General features: G+C 43.3%; 1 protein-coding gene across 3 annotated transcripts; it reads left to right on the forward strand.

Moving 5' to 3' along the window:
• The first annotated feature begins 1,530 nt into the window (after positions 1-1,530).
• On the forward strand, positions 1,531-16,720 carry NFIL3 (nuclear factor, interleukin 3 regulated). 3 transcript variants are annotated; one of them, XM_065661958.1, is made up of 4 exons: positions 1,531-1,799; positions 2,833-2,953; positions 3,058-3,194; positions 12,727-16,720. In XM_065661958.1, the coding sequence occupies exon 4, from the start codon at positions 12,916-12,918 to the stop codon at positions 14,290-14,292; it is 1,377 nt and encodes a 458-aa protein (XP_065518030.1). In that variant the 5' UTR covers positions 1,531-1,799; positions 2,833-2,953; positions 3,058-3,194; positions 12,727-12,915; the 3' UTR covers positions 14,293-16,720. The 3 variants fall into 3 exon arrangements, with proteins under 3 accessions (XP_065518030.1, XP_065518029.1, XP_065518028.1); XM_065661957.1 differs by lacking the exon at positions 3,058-3,194; XM_065661956.1 differs by lacking the exons at positions 2,833-2,953; positions 3,058-3,194.
• The last annotated feature ends 3,515 nt before the right edge of the window (positions 16,721-20,235 follow it).

Here is a 20,235-nt window from a genome sequence, read left to right on the forward strand (position 1 = left end):
GTCACCGTTACAGGGCTCCATATGTTGGATATTAGAAACAGGGAGGGGAGAGCAAAATTGCTGAGAGTAAAGGTTATTAGATTTGCATAATAAATAATCTTGGGAGTGAATTTAAGGCACTTAGCTCTATTGTAGAGCAATGGTATGGGTATGTGTGATAAAGGATCAACGGCTGAGATAAACCTAAAAGTATTCCGTGCACTCTGGTACCTGAATTTGCTTTCTTTCAGGTTTGCTTTACTTCAGACAGCTGTCTCTGTTGACATATAAATACGGGATGACAGAGCAATATAACAGGGCTATGTTAGTGAGGACTGTGCTATTTTGGTGAAAGTATGTAATAGAATAAAGTAGGGAATAATGTATGTTCTTGCACTAGGGTTTAATAAGGAAAATTCCCAGTTGTCTTTGTAAATTTTACTTGGGAAGGAAAAAAGGGAGTGACAAACCTCCCACGAGGAAAAAAAAAAAAGAGAGGACAATACTTATCACACGCTTAACAAACGTGTGTGCATTCCAACATGTTCTTAGAACTGGATTTCTTGACGGGCACGTGTCATTACCTAAAACGGAGGCTAAGCAAGGCTCAACGCAGCACCCGATTCTGTCTCCGCTCTTCCCACCCGGCCGCAGGGCGAAGCGGGGCTCGGAGCCGCGAGACCACGGGTAGCGCCGGAGCCGACCGCCCCGAGCAGGCGAGAGGCAGCGCGGGCGAGTACCTCCAAAACGCGCAGCGGCTTCCGAGCGGCATTCCAGCGCGGCCGCCTCGGGGTGGGGGGCAGAGGTGGAACAGGCGGAAAAAACAGTCGCAGCCCTTCAGCCCTACGGTGGCGGAACCAAGCAGCGGCGGCGCAGGGTGAGAGTACCACCCGCGGTACAGAGCGCCGAGCGGCGTGCCGGCAGGTAGCGCGCCCGGTGAGGCTCCCGGCTCCTTCCTCTCCCTTTTAGGATTATTATCACTATTTTCCGGGAGTCAGAGCTGCGGCGCGACCCGCGGTAGGTTACCCGTATGCGTGGCTCTGTAGCAGGTACGTGCCTCGGGAGCGCGGCTGCCCGCTCTTGTGCAATCGCTCCGAGACGACAAGGCTCCCGCCGGGGCGGGGGGTTTGACTTTTACACCCGTACAGACACAGCCGGCTGACGCCGCGCTCCGCGGCACCAGCACGGCAGCGAGAGCCCTGCCGAGCTCCGTTCTCCCCGGCGGAGCGGGCGGCGGAGCTCAGCCCCAGCGCTGCCGGGTAGGGGGCGCGGCGCTGCGGCGCTGCGCCTCTGCGAAGACTTGCGCGGTGCGAGCACCCCCCCAGCACGCCGCCGCGGGGCACCGCACCGGTTACGTAAGTGCCGGCGCCCCCCGCGCCGCTCCCCCTGCTTCGGCCCCCCCCGCGCCGCCCCCCGCCCCGCCGGCGGTTATGCAATCGCCAGCACACAGACCTACTGTACCACACACCGCCCCGCGCCCCGCCCCGCCCCGCCCCTGGCCGCTCCCATTGGCAGTCCTCCGGCAGAGCCCTGCGTTGATTGGGCTGCCGGGGCCGCCAGTCACGGCGCGGCGCGGCTGGCATGCGGGCTATGAGCGCCGCTCCGCGCAGTCCTGACCTACTAACACACATCCCTCCGCGCCGCCGCCGCCGCACGCTCCCGCCTGGCCGCTGCGCTGCTGCCTGCACAGCGCGGCGCGGCACGGCACGGCACCGCACCGCATCGCATCGCATCGCACGGCACCACGCCACACCGCCTCTCGCCTCGCCCGCGGCCCGGCGCGGGGCGGGGGATGCTCGGCGCTGCGCGGTGCGCTGCAGGTAGGAAGGAGCGTACGCCCGCTGAGCGGTGCACGGTATGAAGTTTGGGTGTCCGCCCGGGCTGCGGCACCCGCCGCACCGCGCCTCGGCTGGGCTGGGTCGGGCCGGGCCGGGCCGAGCCGAGGACCGCTGTTACATAATACGAGCCCAAGCCGGCTCCAGCAGCCGCCGGGCGGGGAGTGGTCGGCCGAGCGGGCCAGCTCTGCTTGCTGCCGCGGAACTCGCGGAGGGGTGTCGGCGCGGGAGGCAGCCCGGCAGATGTCCGCCGAAGGATTCCATTGCGGAGAGGGAGGTGGTGGTCATTCCCGGCGTGCCGTACTGCCCCCCGCTCCTCCCCACAGCGAGCCGCGGGCAGCGCCGCCGGAGCCGCTGTCCTGCCCTGCATAATGCGCCGGCGTGGAGCGGCCCGCCGCTGCGGCCGCCGTGCGGGGCGGAGGGCTGGGTGCTGCCCGCCGCCCGCACCTCGCTCCAGAGCCACCGCGAGCTGCGTGCCGTCGGAGCCTGCCGGCGAGAACTTCCCCTCCCCTCCCTTGTCGGGCGGCGCTGGGGGATGTTGCCCGCGGGCGAACGGGCTTGATGGCAGCGGCCGGGCCCTGTCCCCACGCCGTGCGGGGCCGCGCCTGCCCCGGCCCTCTTGGTCGCTTCTGTCGCTGTTTTTCGGGCGCTCCGGGACCGATCGCATAATAGTTCTTGGAAATGTTGCATTATGTAACCACAGAATTTACTGGCAGGCGGGCTGGGAAGAGGGAGCTAATTATGCGATTTTATAATCTCCCTACAAAGAAACTAGGACAATCTCTCCCTGAAAAAAAAAAAAAGACCCAACTCAAAGCCCGTAACTGTAACAGATTCGGCTGAAGTGCGCTTAATAAGGGAAGTAGACAACTGGGTAAGCGGGGAGGCGAGGCGAAGCGAGGCGCGCTCGTCGGCTGCGTGCCGGGTGCCTTAAAACGAGATTTGTGTTGGTCTATATTTAGCTCCATCGCATTTTAGCAATTGTGGCTTCATGTGCTATTTCTGGTCTTTTCTCCAGAGCTGTGCGTGTAGACGTTCGAGGCCATTTGCTCGGATTTTTAACTCCACGCCTTCAGAGACGTTTTGAGATAAGGCTGTGGTTTTTTAGGAACTCATTTCGCCCAGACGCTGAGACATTGGTACGGGCTTTCACTTGCCGTTTCTTTAATAATAATAATAATAATAATAATAATAATAATAATAATAATAATAATAATAATAATAATGAAGGAACTAATTTAAGGGAAGGAAGGCGTTCAGGAGGTGTCAGCCGCGCCGGGGGGCAACGGTGGAGCCGTCCTTCTCGTGGCCTGACCGTGGCGGGCGAGCAGGGGTCCAGGTGCCGCCGTCCCCGGGGGCAGCCGCCCGTATCTCCAGTAGGTCAGTGTGACAGACCCGGCGGCGGGGAGCGGAGCGGAGCGGGTAGAGCCCTCCCTGCGGAGCCCGGCTCCGCGCCCGCTTTCACCCTCTCGGCTTTGCACCGCGTGCGGGGGTCGCCGCGTCCCCAGCGGCTGTTGGGAGCCGTTGGTGGCCGTTGGGGCGCGGCGGCAGCGGGCGGGCGAGCGAAGGCTGGGGGCGCTGGCGCTCCCCCTCAGCCCTTTGTTCTGGGCTGGGGCGGCGGCGGGCGGGCGGGTAGATGGGGTGGGGTGGGGGGACGGCGGGTTGATTGCGCGGGGCCGTGCTGAGGGGGGAGCCGGCCGGGCGCCATGAGCCGCCGGGCACGTAGGGGGTCGGCGGGCCGGGCCGGGCCGGGCTGCCTTTGTGGCGGGCGAGGTGCGGGGCGGCGCTGCGGGGAGGAGGCCGCCTCCCTGCAGCTCACCTCGCCGCGCTGTGTCCCCAGCTCTCTTGCCCGTGTGCCCCCTGCCTTGTCCCACCATCGCCTGCAGGCAGGGAGCGCCAGACAGAGCCCCCCCCCCGCTTTCCCCCTCCCTTTGCTGCCAGGTAGGCATGAGGGAGCCTAGCACACACCCCCTCCCGCCACCCCAGCGTTCTCGTGTTTCTCCTTTTACGTAAGGAGCAACAACAACAAAAAATGGCCATTGCCCAATTCTGTTATTTTGCCAAGTCATTCAGGTATTGCAGTGGTAAAAGCCATGGCTGGACGTCCCGTACTTTGGAGTCAGCTTGTGCTCTGTCCTCTACAGCTTGAAAGTTGCTGGTGATAACTTGGCTTTCACAATGAGGTTATTTTTATTTATTTGTTTTGTGTGTGTATGTGACTAAAACGGCCCTTTAAGAATACAAAACCAACGTCACTCTGCTTGTGACCAAAACCTCCAGAGCCCTGAGTACCCTGGCTGCTGTATTTTCGTTCAGTATACCTGCCATAGGTAGTAACAGCAAAGTATTTTAAAAATGTGATATTCTTAACAACATGCATAAACTTTTCTGCTACTTGATTGTTGGGGTCAAGTGCAGCTTTGATCGTGAAGCTGTCTTGGCATTACTGTTGTGTTAAAAACAACTGTATTTCACACACCCCCCCCTCCCCCCCCCCTTGTAACTTGAATGATTGCACTCGATTTCACTGTGTTTGCTCGTGTATGTGCAACCTACTTTGAGTCATCTTTGCCCTCCTTGGTGGTTAATCCAGAGCCTCATTTAAAATACTGCTATGTGCATCACTTTTACAGACCTTATTCAATCAAAATTTTGACTTTGATGGGAAACTTGAATGAATAAGGATTCGGCTTTTGGCCCAAAGACCTGATTTAAACCAACAAGTTCAAGGATTACCGAATAAAGATCCTTAATAGCATTGGCAGTAGCAGTTATTGTTATAAGAGTTCTCATGTTACAGATGTCTTTGGCTATTGAAATGCAATGCACTTTAGAATGATCTGCCTCTACTTTAAATTTTGATTTATGTTTTTAACTCATTCTCCAGATGATTCTTAACTAGCTTTTAAAATATTCAGCTTCCTGGGTTTGACCTCAAAGGCTGGAGTTTCTCCTTGATTTTTTTTTTTTTTTGTTTGGTGTTCAGTTTTTGTTGCTTGTTTGTTTGTGTGTGTGTGTGTTTGTGGTTTGGGTTTTTTTGAGGTTTTTTGGTTGGGGGTTTTGTTGTTTTGGTTATATATATATATACGTGTATATATATATGTATATATATATAAACTGATCTGAATGATGTCAAAAAGCTTCGTCTTCCCCATAAATTGTAAGTACTAACATGACCTCCTGACAGCTTATTTCATCTTAAGGAGGAAGAGTATTTGCCATGCTTTGGCTAAAATTTATAGGATGGACATACATACCTTTTTTCTGTTGCAGTGAAGTCTAAGCAGTCGGAGAAGTGTATTAATACCATGCTGCTTTTTTCAATCCTTTATCTTGAAATAAAACTTATAAATAAAATAAACCTTTAGCTCATTTTTAATTGACTTAGTTTAACAAATAGTTATGCAAACTATCCTTATGCAATAGTTTTTTCCAGACAGCAATCGTGCTGCTGTTATAACATCACTATGATGCAATAATATGAACAATAAAATCCTCTGTTTGAGTCTTATTACACACTGTTAAGCAATGTATCTGACTCATCAGCTTAATTGACTCTTCTAGGTGACCTTGTCATGATCATTACAGCCAGTTATGAGATATAAATGTGCTTAGGATATGTAATAGGAAAAAAATGCAAATAGATGGCCAATTTCTACAGTCTGTTCTAAAAGAAAATGTCAGCTGATTTCCATGTTACAGTATTTTACAGCGTTTGAATATAAATACAAAAAAAAAAAACAAACCTGTTGTGGGTTTTGTGTGGTGGTTTTGTTTGTTTGCTTGTTTGTTTTGTTTTTGTGGTGGGTTTTTTTTAACAAGTTATGTGTAACTGTCTAATACTGATGCTAAGTATGACTGTCAAAAATACGATTGTGTAAGCTAGGGCATACTTGGGCTTGGTTGAAAATGTGATAGAAGCAGTGTTCTTAAATTTTTTGTATTAAAAGGTGAATCTGAAATCAATTATTATTAAAACCTCCTTAGATATCCTGTTTTTTTTTTTTTTTGTAATTCGCGTGTTTAATTGATCCATGTCCAAATCAGCATACTGAGAGACTGAATCTGGTGACAGACATTACACAAATCTATTTTCTCTCAGAAAGAGTGCTTTATTTGAGAGAAGTTTTCCCCCCCCCTTTTTTTTTTGAGTTGCTCTGTCTTGGTGTAATTTTCAGTCTGTCACAAAGTATTTGAGTTATTAACTGTTTTTTATGATGCAAAGGTGGCAGCACAGCAGTTAGCAGTGCAGGTGCCAGATCTGCAAGACCACCTCTTACAAAGGGAGTACAGCCCAATAAAGAAAATGGTGCTCAGCATGGGCAGTGGTCTTCCAGCCTGGACCACCTCACAGAATTGGAGTACTAACGATTGCTCTTTCTCTGTTCCATTTTCTGTGAGTTGTAGATTACAGTGTTTTACAGGAGATGTTTGGTTTACATATTTGTATTTAAGTTGTTATATAACAAGGTGCATGTTTAGGGCATCAGCTGGGATTAATTGACATAATTCTGCTGCCTTTAAATAGCCCTATATAAATTTAGGTCAGCTAAAGGTCTGGTCCATGCTTGGCATTTTAAGAACATAGTTCAGTAATAGAAAGCCGTTTGTTGTCAGAATAATTAACATTTGGTTATGATGGTGTGGGTTTGTTTTTTTTTTGTTTGTTTTGTTTGTTTGGTGGGGTTTGTTTTGTTTTTTGTTGTTTTTTTTTTTTATGGCTCTTAACTAGAGGAATTGAGCTCATATTTCCAGAATGTTGTTACTATTAAGTTATGACTTTTCCAAGTCTAGTTTTTTCTTGCTGTCAAATAGCTATTGAAATGAGGAGATGCATACTGTCATATAGTACTGTAACTTCAGTAGCTGTTGTTTCTATTAGGATTTTATTAAAAGCACTGGAAAGTTGTGTGATAATTAAAGTGGCATGATTTATGTACACATACTACTTATGTATCTATAATGAAATACTTACACAAGTTGTGTATACATTTTCTTTGCTTCTCAGTTTTAAAGTTTTAAAATGGCACTTTGAATAACATTCTTTAGCTTTTGTTTTCCATCCCTTAAATCAGAGCAGTAAACAATTTGTTTCAGAAAAATCAAACAGATCTGATAGTATCATATTGTCTTCCGAAGGGAATGGGAGAAAATATAGGTCAAATTTGCACCTATTAAGCTCAACTGACCTTTTTGAGCAATAGCTACCTTTAACATGTTTTGTACTTTCCAAATAATAATTTTATTTGCATAATTTGTGTAATTTACCTTTGGGAAGCAGCCTGTACTTTAATGAGTTATTTGTAGTTATTAAGATAAACAGTAACCTAAGTAATTTTCCTAACAATGAAAGCCTTTTGTAAAAATTGCACGTGTCATCGTATTTCTGGGTACAGCTTGGAGGTGCTTAATACGAAGGTTCAACAATGTTCTAAGTTCCATGACAGACTTACTAATTTTTCTATATATTTTAAATAGATTTGATTTGTTGTAATAAATTATTTTTTTATATTCCTAATGGACTATATTGTGTAGACATCTCCCGTTTTTTTCTTTCAGTAAGATGATCAACATTTTAGCAAAAAATGGGTCATCTTGTGCAAAGCTATCATCATCAGTGTTCCACTGACCTAATTACACGTTGATCCTGAAACTGTCAGCACTTAAGGTGCCCATGAAGTTGTTAGAATAAGGGAACTGCGTACAGGATCAATAATTCTGCATTGCTCCATGCTGTTGTAATGGATTCAGGTCTCTACAGGTACAACTATATAATAGCAGTAAATGGTGGTCACATTTCTATTGTGAATGCTTTTACCCTTTGTGACTACAGATAACCTGTCCATCATAGCATAAAATGCAGTCACCTTTTTTTTTTTCTTTCCAGAAAATTGCAACTTTATTTGTTCTGCATTACCTAGACACTCTTGCCTGCAAATCCATCCTAGGGATAATGTCACTTTTCCAGTGGAGCCAGTATTAAAGCTTTTCTTCAACAGGAATATAATTTTGCTACAGTGTTAGATAAAAAGGCAAGAAAAAGTATATTGAAGGATGTTGGTGGAGGTTAGAATGGGGCCATATCCTCTGTTGGATTATGATAGACTTGAGGGGTGCAGGGTTTCTGTGAAAAGCAGTAGATGTAGAGCAACTCCACAGTATCTTCCAGTATTTCAGCAGTGTCGAGGCACGCTGTGTACGACCACCTAAGTTTGATCTCAGCCTCCTGTCTGCATGCGCAATGAGGATATTTTTCTGTACCTTGTAAAAGTCTCAAGATGGGTACCAATTGTTTCTAAAACACTTTGATGATAAAGTGCTGACTGTATGTTTCAGGTTTTTAAGGTTTGGAATGCAAACTGGTAATTTTGGTATCTGTGAACAGGTTAGACACCAGCTCTTCTGGTATGGAGACAGGTTTTCAAAATAGATAACCTATGACAGAGTGGTAGCAGTGATATAGTTAATGATACCTATGCAAAACATGGAGGGCAACAAATAAAAATATGCACAGACATACCAGTACACTCTTTTATTGCTTTTTCTGTAGTTTGGCATATAGTGGTGATGGTGATAGAGGCGTGGTTCTTCTCTGAAACCAGAAGTTGTATTTGGCCATTATTTTCTTCCATTTTTGAAGAACCGAGAAATTTAACACATGGTGATGCAAAAGTGAATTGTGTTTTGAGCATGCAGCTCCTAGAAATTTGATTTCATTTAGTTTCATGGGGTTATTATCCAAATGTTAGAGCAATAGAATTAAACAATTAGCTATCTAATTCTAGGATATGTTTGAATAATTAAATACAAAAAATAATGCACAGTTACTCTTTGGGAAAGCACACACACGTGAGGAGGCCCATGGCCATTGTCTAAAGCAGAAAAGACTTATGTAATTAAAGTACACAGCAGAGAGAGAGAAAAGATTGTGGCAGTGTCCTTCAACCCTTTGAAACATTCCAGTTCTTACAGTGTGAATACACAAATCCCCAGCATCAGATTCTTAGTGTACAATTTTGACACAATCAGATCACTGAAGTACAAAGTCCATGGATAAACAAACTTGTCATGGTTTCTGCATACGTAATTTCTTGCTTCAGTAGTGTGAGTTCTATACAACAGCCTCATTAATACTTGGATGTGGGGTTGTATCTTGCTTCAATTGAAGCCAATGGCAAAATTACTGTGAGAGCAAGACTGTGTCTGTGATTAAGTTAATAGGGTCGAGTGTTATTACATTGTTGAATTGGCACTCAATGCCATTAACATCAACCAAACAAAAAAATCTAACAGTGACTAATGTAAGGCAATGTTAAATGTTGGGTTTAAAACACTTAACGAGGAAGTGATAAAGCAATTGAAAAATTAATCATAAGGGAAAATACTGGAATTTGAAAAATAGAGGAATCATTACAGCTCATTAATTTATGTGTAAATACTGATGTTTTCCAGTGGAATTATAAAATGTGAGTGAACTGAAATGGCTAGTTTCATTGAAGGCATTTTGCCATTGTCATCAGATGGAATTTGATTTGTTTACAGACTCAGCATTGGGCTGATCCGCATGGAGAAGAATAAACAAGGGCTTTGACTCCTGTTTGTAAAGAAGCAATTCCAGTTACCGTGATAAAAGTGCTCAAGGAAGATGTGGAAAGAGCTGAAGATGTATTGATGTTCTGTTAGTTCACTAAAGTAATGGTTAGAACTAACTACATAAATAACAGACCAGTAAGACTATGTCAGTGGGTTATACGTATGTCTTGACTGCTTTACTGATAGACTGTGGCAGAGAGCAAAGTTGAATACTGCATGCGAAAACATGGTCGGTTTGACACACAGTGGTATTTGCTGTAGACTCGCGTGCTACTTACGTTCTGTCTCTTTGTGCTAGAAACAATGTGTACAGGAGGGATGTGGGCTAAACCAGGAGTTATCAGTGCTACAGTGAGCAGATTGTATGCTGGGACAGCCCACGCTGCTGTCCCAGCGTTGAAGTCCCATAGAATAAGGGACTTGAGCTCTGCAGGCTGTTGGGTTGTTAAGTGCAGCTCTGTGCCAGTGTTGTGCTGCAGATTGTCTGTGGGCATGCAGTTGAGTTTTTACTGGTCCGTAGAGAGTCATACTGATGAACTATGCCAGTAGTCTACATTAATTCTGGGGAGGGGGTGAGGGGGACACAATGACCTAAAAAAAAGCAACAGCTTTTTTTCTGATTATTATTAGTATTAGTAGTATTTTTTCTAGATTGCGGAGTTGGACAGACACCAAAATAGGATCATTTTGACCTTGAGACCATACAGAGAAACAGAAAACCATATTTGTATCCTGATATAGTCTTGTTCAAGACTAAAGATACTCTTTTTATATTGTCAAAATGGAAGATTGGAATATAAGAGGGAAAGAAAGTTGTATTCAAACTGTGTGGGTATAGTTTCATTCTTCTAAAAAAAGCACAGCTCCTACATTTGTAAGTATTTCTGGTGCTGTTGCTGGTGTTTCAAGTGAGTGTAAATATTCCAGGGTACATGGCAGATAAATATATAGAAAGTAGTGATGTATGCCTATTAGTATCCCGTTTCTAAGAGAATCAATACTATTATTTGGATTTAGGCATAGTTCTGTAGTACTGCACAACACAGCAAGATCTCCATATTGATAAGGCCCTGAAATTTACACAAAAGCTGGTTTGAACCCTTTTGAATTCAGTGAGAGTTGGCTGAGATGAGATGCATACTTACGGGACAAGTAATGAGTTCATGGGTATTTGGTACATGTTATACTGCTTCCTGCTGTGTGTCATAGAAGGTGTGTGCATTTCCTCAGAAATGCAGTTGTTAATGATAAAAGTGAATACAGTGATTGCAGTGTATCCAGACAATTACAGATCAATAGCTGTGCATTACCAATGCTACAGGATAATGAAATGAAATCCTAGTATTTTTCTTCTTTTAATGTAAAGTTATTTTGCTGAGACTGAATATTCTAGAAATGGCTCAAAAATTCAGGTGGCCTTGTCTTTTTTTTTTTTTTTTTTTTTTTTTAATTTTTACATTATGTGTTCATTAATAATTCTTCTTTTAAATATATTGGGTTTCACTGGGTTTAAACTGGTATGCATATTAGTTAAACCATTGGTTACATGGAGCAATGAAATGGACAAAATGGCTATACAGCTTCTTCAGCAAATCACATTATACTGAATATTTGGACAAACGTGTTATTTTGTCGTTCAGCTTATTTTTTTTTTAAACCTGATCCAGCTCCTATTTAACTTGACAGAAAACTCCTTTTGACTACAGTTTGAGTTTTGGATCAGGATCTACCTATGTATTTGCCTGTACATTAGAGATACATTTCTTCTCTACAAACATGGCAATTTATGGTGCTGCTTTTGCGCTAAAATGTTAGATGCTGTCTTTGGTGTGGCTGGCTTCTAACTCTATGTTCCATTAAGGCTGTATTATCGGAGGCAAATAGTTACATGTCAGTAATTAACCATGGATTTTAGGAAATTCTACTTAGCTGTTTTATTAAATGTGTTAATTTTTCACGACAGAAGAGTTGGCATGGTTTGATGGAACAGAACCCAGCTTGAAACTTGAGTCTTTATGACCCTGCTTAATTGTTATTACATCACTCACTCCTTTTTACCTTCTGGAAAAGACAAGAGAAACTGGCAGAATACAATTCATTAATTCTTTTATAACTTTCCCAACTGATAATGTTAGTTTCATTAGTCATTGTGAAGACATTCCCAATAAATAGAGACATTAATCTGAAGTGGCAGATTTTTTATTTTTTGTTACAAAACAAGAATCGTTGCTGACTCGATAGTCAGTTCTGTAAAAGCACTTGGCATACTACATTTACCAGGAACATGACTGACTATGGAAAAATGAGATATTCAGAAGCTGTATCTCAGATCAAGACCAAATGATCCCATGAGAATAAACTACTTTTACACTAACTAAATAAAACATAGGGAAATTTGAATGCTGTGTTCAAATCTAATGATTAAAATGTCTGAAGCTAAAAGTTAAGCTGGTTTTCCTCTTGGTATGATTTTTAGATGTAAACTTTTAATGCATACACTTTTCTAAAGGTGCATATGCCTCCATGGTATTAAATTTCACTTTGATGTAATAAGGCTATTTTTCAAACGCAAATTATTAAATGTTACTTCTGTTACGTATTCTTCAATCTTGATTTTAAAGTTTTCTTTTTAATAGGCTATATTTTTAATAGTTAGATATTTGCCCAAATGATGTGTATTTACTAGTTTGAATTGATATGATTGATCAGTAAGGCATTTTAAAATTCCAAGTGTGTGTGTGTATAAACATTTGTGTATGTAGATATATGTATATTTTAATAGGATTCAAAAACAATAATTAAATTCTTAATAGCTTTAATGGATAGTGGTGTTATTTTAAGACAATAGAGAACACTTCAGCTTCTCTAAATCAGCTTATGTTATTTTTAATCCATGAAGGACCCAAATAAATAGCATTTCTAAGTCATACACCACAGCTGTTTTCAGAAGAGATGCTTTAATGTGGAAGAACAAGATACTTTCCAGTGCTGCTCATTAACGTGCCTGGTGTCCTTCAGTGTTAACTGCTGGAGATTTAGATTGGCCAGTGATATTATGGAAAGTTCTGTGACAACATTACTGTCAGATCAAAACTCAAATATTTTTTACTTGATTTTTCCTTGGATCATATTGCATTTGTTTTGTTTGTTTTGGAAGCGAATCTGCTACCTTGGTATCATAAAGCTTCGAGTATTGGTTGGTTGAGGGTTGAGTGGTTTAATGTACCGAATGCTAGTCTGAGATTTTTATTGAACTCTGCTATTGCGTGATCTGAACCAGCAATTCCTAAATTGTAATTAAATTCTCTATTTATTCCAGGTTTTTCAGAAGATCCCCATTGGATCTCCTACGAGAATTGGTTCTAGATACTTCTGTTTGAGAACATGAAAATAACAGAAGAATGTGTGTGGATTTAAAATTACTGTATTTATCAAGTTGTGGAGTGAGAAGTAACAGGGAAATAGCTTGCTCTATTGCTTTTTGTAGATCTACTACAAATTGTTTCTGATGCAGCTGAGAAAAATGCAGACCCTTAAAAAGGAACACGGACCTGTTGACACAAGTAGCAATGTGGACAAAATCATAGTACTTAAGTCTTCTTTAGCAGAAGTGTCTGAAGAATTGTCTACAAATGAAGATATACTACTTACAGAAGCAAGTAGTGGAAAAAGTAAATCTTCAGCTTGCCGGAGGAAGCGAGAATTCATTCCAGATGAAAAGAAAGATGCTATGTATTGGGAGAAAAGGCGGAAAAACAACGAAGCTGCCAAAAGATCTCGTGAAAAACGACGGCTGAATGACCTTGTCTTAGAGAACAAACTAATTGCACTGGGAGAGGAGAATGCCACTTTGAAAGCGGAGCTGCTTTCATTGAAGCTGAAGTTTGGTTTAATTAGTTCTGCAGCCTATGCCCAAGAGATACAGAAACTCAGTAGCTCAACAACTGTGTATTTCCAAGACTATCAGAGTTCCAAATCAAATATCAACTCATTTGTAGATGAGCACGAACCATCTATAGTTGGTAGCAGTTGTATTTCTGTCATTAAACATTCTCCTCAAAGCTCTATATCCGATGTGTCTGAAATACCATCCGTAGAGCATACTCAACCAAGTCGTATACAAAGCAACTGCAGAAGTCCTGAAAATAAATTCCAGATTATAAAACAGGAGCCCATGGAGTTAGAGAGAGAGCCAAGAGAGGATAGAGGTTCATACAAAGCATCCATATATCCAAGCTACATGGGAGCTACCTTTAACATGTACTCACATTCTCCTCCACTCCTGCAAGTTAATAGGTCCTCCAGTAACTCCCCCAGAACATCTGAAACTGATGATGGTGTAGTTGGAAAGTCATCCGATGGAGAAGACGAACAGCAAGTTCCTAAGGGTCCAATCCATTCCCCAGTTGAACATAAAAATGTTCATGCAACAGTTAAAGTTCCAGAAGTGAATTCTTCAGCTTTGCCTCACAAGCTTCGAATTAAAGCCAAAGCCATGCAAGTTAAAGTGGAAGCAATGGATAATGACTATGATACAACACAGAAGTTGTCATCCCCCATTGACATGTCCTCAAAACGACATTTTGAGCTTGAAAAACATGGTGCACAAAACTTGGTGCATTCTTCTCACACTCCTTTCTCAGTTCAGGTGACTAACATCCAAGACTGGTCTCTTAAACCAGAACTCTGGCATCAGAAGGAACTCAATGTAAAAATTCAGAGTGGTTGCAAAACTGGAGTTGTTGAAATAAAAGACAATATCTACAATGTCTCCGAGTCAGAGAACCTGTATTTGAAGCAGGGCATAGCCAGCTTATCTGCAGAGGTTGCTTCGCTTAAAAGACTTATAACAACGCAACAAATCTCTGCATCAGACTCTGGTTAAGTTACTACTGAATAAAGGCTTACTGTTTTAAAGGATGTCATTTGCAGTAGATCAAAATGTTTTGTATTATGCTGAATTTTCACTGGACTTGTGATGTCATTTCACTGTAATGTTCACATAAGGTCTGATTGGTGTCTTTTTGTGCGCAAGTTATTATGAAGACTAGGTTGTGTTATGATCACTATGCCTTGTGTATAGTCAAGTAGCCTGTACAAAGGCTGTATATAGTGAATTTTATTTTCTTTTGTTCTTCTACTATAAAGCGTGCAAGTTGCCAGTTACAATAAAATATTGGTGACAAACACAGAACATCTACTCCAGTTCAGTTGATTTTATGAACGTGTAAATAAGTTGTTAATTAAAAACTGGCTTTTTCTTACACTGTGCTCAACTTCACTTACGTGATTGGTTTTTACAGCCTAACAACCAAATTGCAATTTATGTGTGTAATCCTTCTGGCCACCTTTTTCCTTAACACATTTTTTAGAACAGAATAGAAATAAAGTGAATATTTATAAATAAGACAGTACCAATTTATAGCCTTAGCCTTCTTTAACTTATTTATTAGTAAAAGTTAACCAAAAACCACACAAATTCAAACCCAGTAACTGGGTCAGTCTTGGATGAGACAGTATTGAGTTTCCTTAATGGTTTATGGTGACCAGCCATTTTTTCAATATTGTAACTTGGTGTTTTAGGTGATGTTAGTTAAGTTGGATATGTGTATCTACAAAGTTTTCAGAGCCTTGCAGTGGCAGAATTGGGCACCACCATCTCTGTCAAAGGGTGGCTGGTGTGCACAAGGGGTGCAGGCACAGGAGGAAGTACAGGCAGCGGTTATGCAGGAGAGCCTGTACCTTTTTGCATGCGTGGTTTTTTCCAGAGCAGATGGTGAACTGCCTGCAGGAAACGAACGAGGCTACTTCAGCTGTGAACCCTGAGCTCAGCTAGACAAGTGTAACGGACAGGCAGGAGCAGAGTGAGGAGATCTTCCACAATCTATCTTAGTTCCCAGTGTGGGATGTAATGCAGTGACACAGGCGTGAAGTATTGCCGTCGGTTTGGCCTTGGTTTCAATGGCTTAGTTATCTGAACTGGAATACCCTGGCTTGTTACAGGGCATTTTGTGAGAACTCCGTAAATGTATAATAGAGACTACCTGAAGAGCTGCGCAACTGAGATACAACCAGCCCCTTACAAATCGTGCAGATGATAAGTTCTTCACTTGACGACTAGACAGGGCTGCACTGCTCTTGGTGTTTGAAGAGAGCCATGGAGCCATGGAACCATGGAGAGTAGCATTGCATCACACGTCTGTCCTTGGTGTGGCTTACCAAAGTCTTTAGTTTTAAACTTAAGAATAATTTATAAATAGAGCATATACTTGGCAGAGGTTCTTGTCATGATAATCCCCCTTCTGTTAACATACTAATACATCAAACTAACTCGTAAGCTTTTTCTGAAAAGGCTTTTTATTAATTGCCATACTGTATAATGAATGGAACCTTTCCATGGACTTGAAATGCTAAGAAAGAAAACAACATATAGGTATTGTTTTTTAAATTCATACTTGACTTGAGAGGAAGTTTGTCAATTCTTTGGGGATATGAAGAGGAGTCTGAGTCACTCCCAGTAGCTCTGAAGCTTGGTCCAGCAGTCAAGGCAACGGCAAGCCTCCCTGACGTGAGCAAGGCCAGGATCTGATCCTGCACCTTTTTAGTAGCTGGTGGTGATGCACAGCCCTGTTTGGGAGGACCTTGGCACAGAAACCACTGGTACTTTCTGAGCTTTTTTGAGCCCTTCAACTGCTGTGCTGTATTTGTGGCATTCAGAGTTAATGAACTGTTATTCTTTTTTTCATGCCTTAATAATACAATAGACCCCATAGCTGGGCTCTGTATGTATTTGGTAATTAATATAGATGACATTTCAATGTTACTGAAAATAAGCTCAGGATTATTGCATGAAATGTAAAAATTTGCATTGAATGATGGGGATATGAGACATGAGGCAGTGATTGCTACTGTCTCCTTGCTTGCTAAGTATCTTCTCTAAGCAACAATAAAATTCTTTAAATATTTTGCATATTATTTATCACATGTAATGTGTTAAAGGAGAGGACTTAAAACTCTTCAGTGTTGCCATCTGTGTAAGCCTAGATCTGTTGGTTTTTTTTCCATTTGTTAGAGTTGTTTGTCATAATGGAAGAATGTTGTCCTCTTTCTAGCTCATTATATATTTTGTGTATCTGTTTTGTGCAATTAATACTTAACAGTAATGATGTAGTTAATTTGTTGAAGGATGTCATTGCAAGAAAGTTATAGCATGGAGCTTAGGAGCACAATCAGATGTTATTTATACTCCCTTTATACCTTAGTGTTATGCTTCATTTGAAGAAAGAAATAAATAATTTGTCTTTTGTTCAAAACCAGATGTAATTAAACATGTTTTTCTATTACGTTCATCATCCTAATCCAACAAGAGGTGTTAGCTGCAGTTAAATCTTCCTGTGCAAATCTTCCTGTGCTGAAGTTACTGTTTCTGCAACTAATAGTTGGTGCATCTTCCACATGCGACGTGAAGTGGCACAATGTGGGAGTGTGGGTGGTAGATGCCAACCCCATTTGTGGCTGCAGTTGCAAACTGGCCAGATGATACCCTCAGCTGCAGTAAATGAGGTGTTGGTGGCCTGCTCACCCAGAGACCCTGGCCCTCCTCACCCATCTCTAGCTGGCTTCAGGACATGGTACTAGGAAGGATAGTTACACTGAGTGGGGGGAGGGAGAGAAGGCGGTAGGACTCTATATGTGTAAAATGGGAGATTGGGAATTGGATAATCATGACCTTCCAGCTTGCCTTCCCTGCCCTGCAGGAAATAGCCTCTGTGAAAAGAATCCCCTTCGCTGGTATAGTCTCTCTCCTGGAGACTGGAGAATTGATTTGAGCACAAAGTGCGTATCACATCCTCCAAGTTATAAAAACTCTTCCAAGCTCAGTGATTAACTGACAAAACAACATAAAACATAAAGTTCTCAATCAGGGTAAGTGCTGCTGAGCAACAACTAAAACATCAGTGTGTTACCAGCTTTGTTCTCAGACTAAAGCCAAAATACAGCACTGCACCAGCATGACTGAAGAAAAATAACTGTACCCTAGCTGAAACTAGGACACTATGCTGGACTAGGCTGGCTAGTCCTGAACTATGCCGGTGATATTTGTTATATGAAGGGCTCCATAGAGAGTTTTAAGAAAAGTCCATGGCAAATAACTGGTCATTAGCCGGGTAAGTTTTTTCCTAGTGACATCAACCAGTGACTAATCAACAATGCGAAGAGTGTTTATCAGGTCCTCTTAAATCTGCCCAACTTCGTTATGTGTAAACACAGTAATATGTCCTCATGTTCTCTCATCACCTGGATTTTGGTAGGTACAAAGGCTGGATATGGATAAGCCCTCACATCTATTGATTCATTTTCTGAGTCCCCTCAACTTTCTGCTTTCAGAAAAATTTACATATGGTGTGGGATATACTTAAATTTTATTAAGATTCGGTACAGCCAAATATGCCCTTGTTCCTGCTGAAAATAGTGCACAATGAATTTAGCAGAAAAACTTACAGAGAATACAATTATTATGGCCCTTATTAACACCATATTGTTTTTAAAATAATTTTACAGTTTGTTGCACAATAAGAGCTTGGAAACTACAACAATTTTTGGTATTTAGTGCATGGGAATGAGTAGCACGTATCGTTCCATTACAGTGCCAAATCTAAAGTTAAAAATACTAGGCCAAATCCTAAGGCTTCTAACTCAGTGATAGCTACTGCTTTTCTTATGAAGTGGACTTTCTATGTGTGCAGTAAGGGATTTGTTCAAGATGAGTAACATTACCAAGACATAATCTTTGCACTTCACTTATGGCACAGGCTCCTACTGATTTTCCTACCTCTAATTCCCTTCTGACACAACAGTGATAGTGAGTCACTTCATTCATGTCACTGGAGTTCGTGTACAAAAGAGATGGCAGCCAGATATTCAGCTATTGTTTATTCAATGGCAGCTTTAACAGGACGCGGTGAATTGTAAGCAAAATCTCAGAGTGGAGGTGCAGTGTTTATTTGCATGAAAGGGAAAGCATCAGAAGACATTTGGGTTTAGGATTCAAGAGAACGCCAGGAATGCATCTACACTTTTTATTACTTGAGCAGCTATTGCCTGTGTACCAATGCCTCTGATTTATGTTGCGGTAATTTCTCCTCCTTGAACACTGGAACTCCACAGGATTACAAACAGAAGTGCTTGGAAGAGCCAGATGCAGGGCCTGCAACGTTGCCTTGACCCTCTGTAGGTTTTAATCGGCTGCGTGCAAGCACCATTACTGCTTACACTGCGTTTGAGATAGATGTGATCTGAGAAAGCCTGCATCAGTCCCAAAAGTTCTAGGAACATACATGGCCATCAGATGCTACTGACATTCAGATAACATTGTCAATTTTTCCTCCACTGTCCCTCGTTCCCCCCATAAATGGAGGCAGTAGTTACAATTTTCCCTGCTACTCAGATTCTTGGATGTGCAAGAATCTGATGCATCAAAGTTAATAACTTACGTATGTAAACAAAATCAGCCTACCCTGGTGTCTGTCTGTGCCAGACTGGCATATACTATGTCTACATTTTTGAGGCATGATTCTAAACATGTTTCTTTCTAACAATTTGGGCCTCTAAAAATGCTCTTACGTTTTGTATATAAATATACCAAGGACGTATTGCATTGATTTCAATGCGATTCGTGCTATGCGGCCCTAAAAGCCAGTATATTAATGGTTTGTGTAACGATCAGAAAATACCAGGGCATAATATTGTATCAGGGAAAATAGATGAAAAGATGGTAAAATATGAGGGTCAATTTAGCAGAACACACTGTTGCTTTCTCTGGGCCTTGTTCCCATTTGGAGATACTGGAGGGAGTTCAGAGGAGAACAAAAGTACAACAACAAGCTCCCAAGGAGTAATCCGTGACTTAAAAGTAGACACAAAGCTAGACGTCCACACCACACACATCAGTAGCCGATATATGTGCACAATATATTTAGAAACCATTCTCAAAAGGCTGCGGGGGTGGTGTAGAGAGCAGCATCAAGATGGAGAGAGCCCCTGGGTGGAAACATCTGCCCTTCGATCAACTAGAGAGAAGAAGTGCTGGAGCTGGGCAGGTGCTGTGATGGCCCAGCTGATGGACTGGTCTGGGTTCGGCCACCCTCCGAGGCACCCTCCACACTCACAGACGTGGTGGTGGCCTCTTCTTGGCTGGAGGGTCTTCATGGCTGCTGGACTTCCTCTTAGGGGGTCGGCCTTGCCTCCTAGTGGAGCGCTGCCTGTGCCAGCTGGGCATGGCCTCCTCTGGCTGCTGCTGGGGCTCTTCTTGCTCCACAGGGGTGGCACTGGGAGCAGAGGGGTGGCTGCTGGGACCTCCACCAGTGGCAGCGGATGAGGTGCTGGGAAGCTCATCCCTGGTGGATCTTGACGGGCTGCTGGAGGTCGTTGGGCGGGGGGTGAGATGCCCTTCTTGGGTGCCTTCCCGCTCTCTGGCAGCACGGGTGCTCTGCCTGTTCAGGCGATGGCGGGTCTCTCTGCTGCCAAACAGCGCAGTGCCAAACATCTCCTCCAGATCACGCTGGTACCAGGACTGCAAGGTCTGGAAGAGCGCCGGCTGGTCTTGTAGAGAGCTCAGCCAGTTTGGGGTCCAGAAGCCGACCACGGGACCTGTTGGCACCACTTCTGCCGCCCGCCGTTGGAAGTCACGGGTGGCTCGGTGGCTGGCAGCTCTCCTCGCCTGGTGGACAGCGGCTGATGATGCTTCAGATGGTGTGATGACATGCTCTACATAGTCATCATCAGCCCGCACCGAGTGCAAGAGGGACTGGATCCTCCCCTTGCAGAG

The sequence above is a fragment of the Lathamus discolor genome, chromosome Z (assembly GCF_037157495.1).
Source record: "Lathamus discolor isolate bLatDis1 chromosome Z, bLatDis1.hap1, whole genome shotgun sequence".
Lineage (NCBI taxonomy): Eukaryota > Metazoa > Chordata > Aves > Psittaciformes > Psittacidae > Lathamus > Lathamus discolor.

Bases quoted from the DNA above. Each gene is read 5' to 3' on its own strand.
- NFIL3 (XM_065661958.1), top strand. From the start codon at position 12,916: ATGCAGCTGAGAAAAATGCAGACCCTTAAAAAGGAACACGGACCTGTT.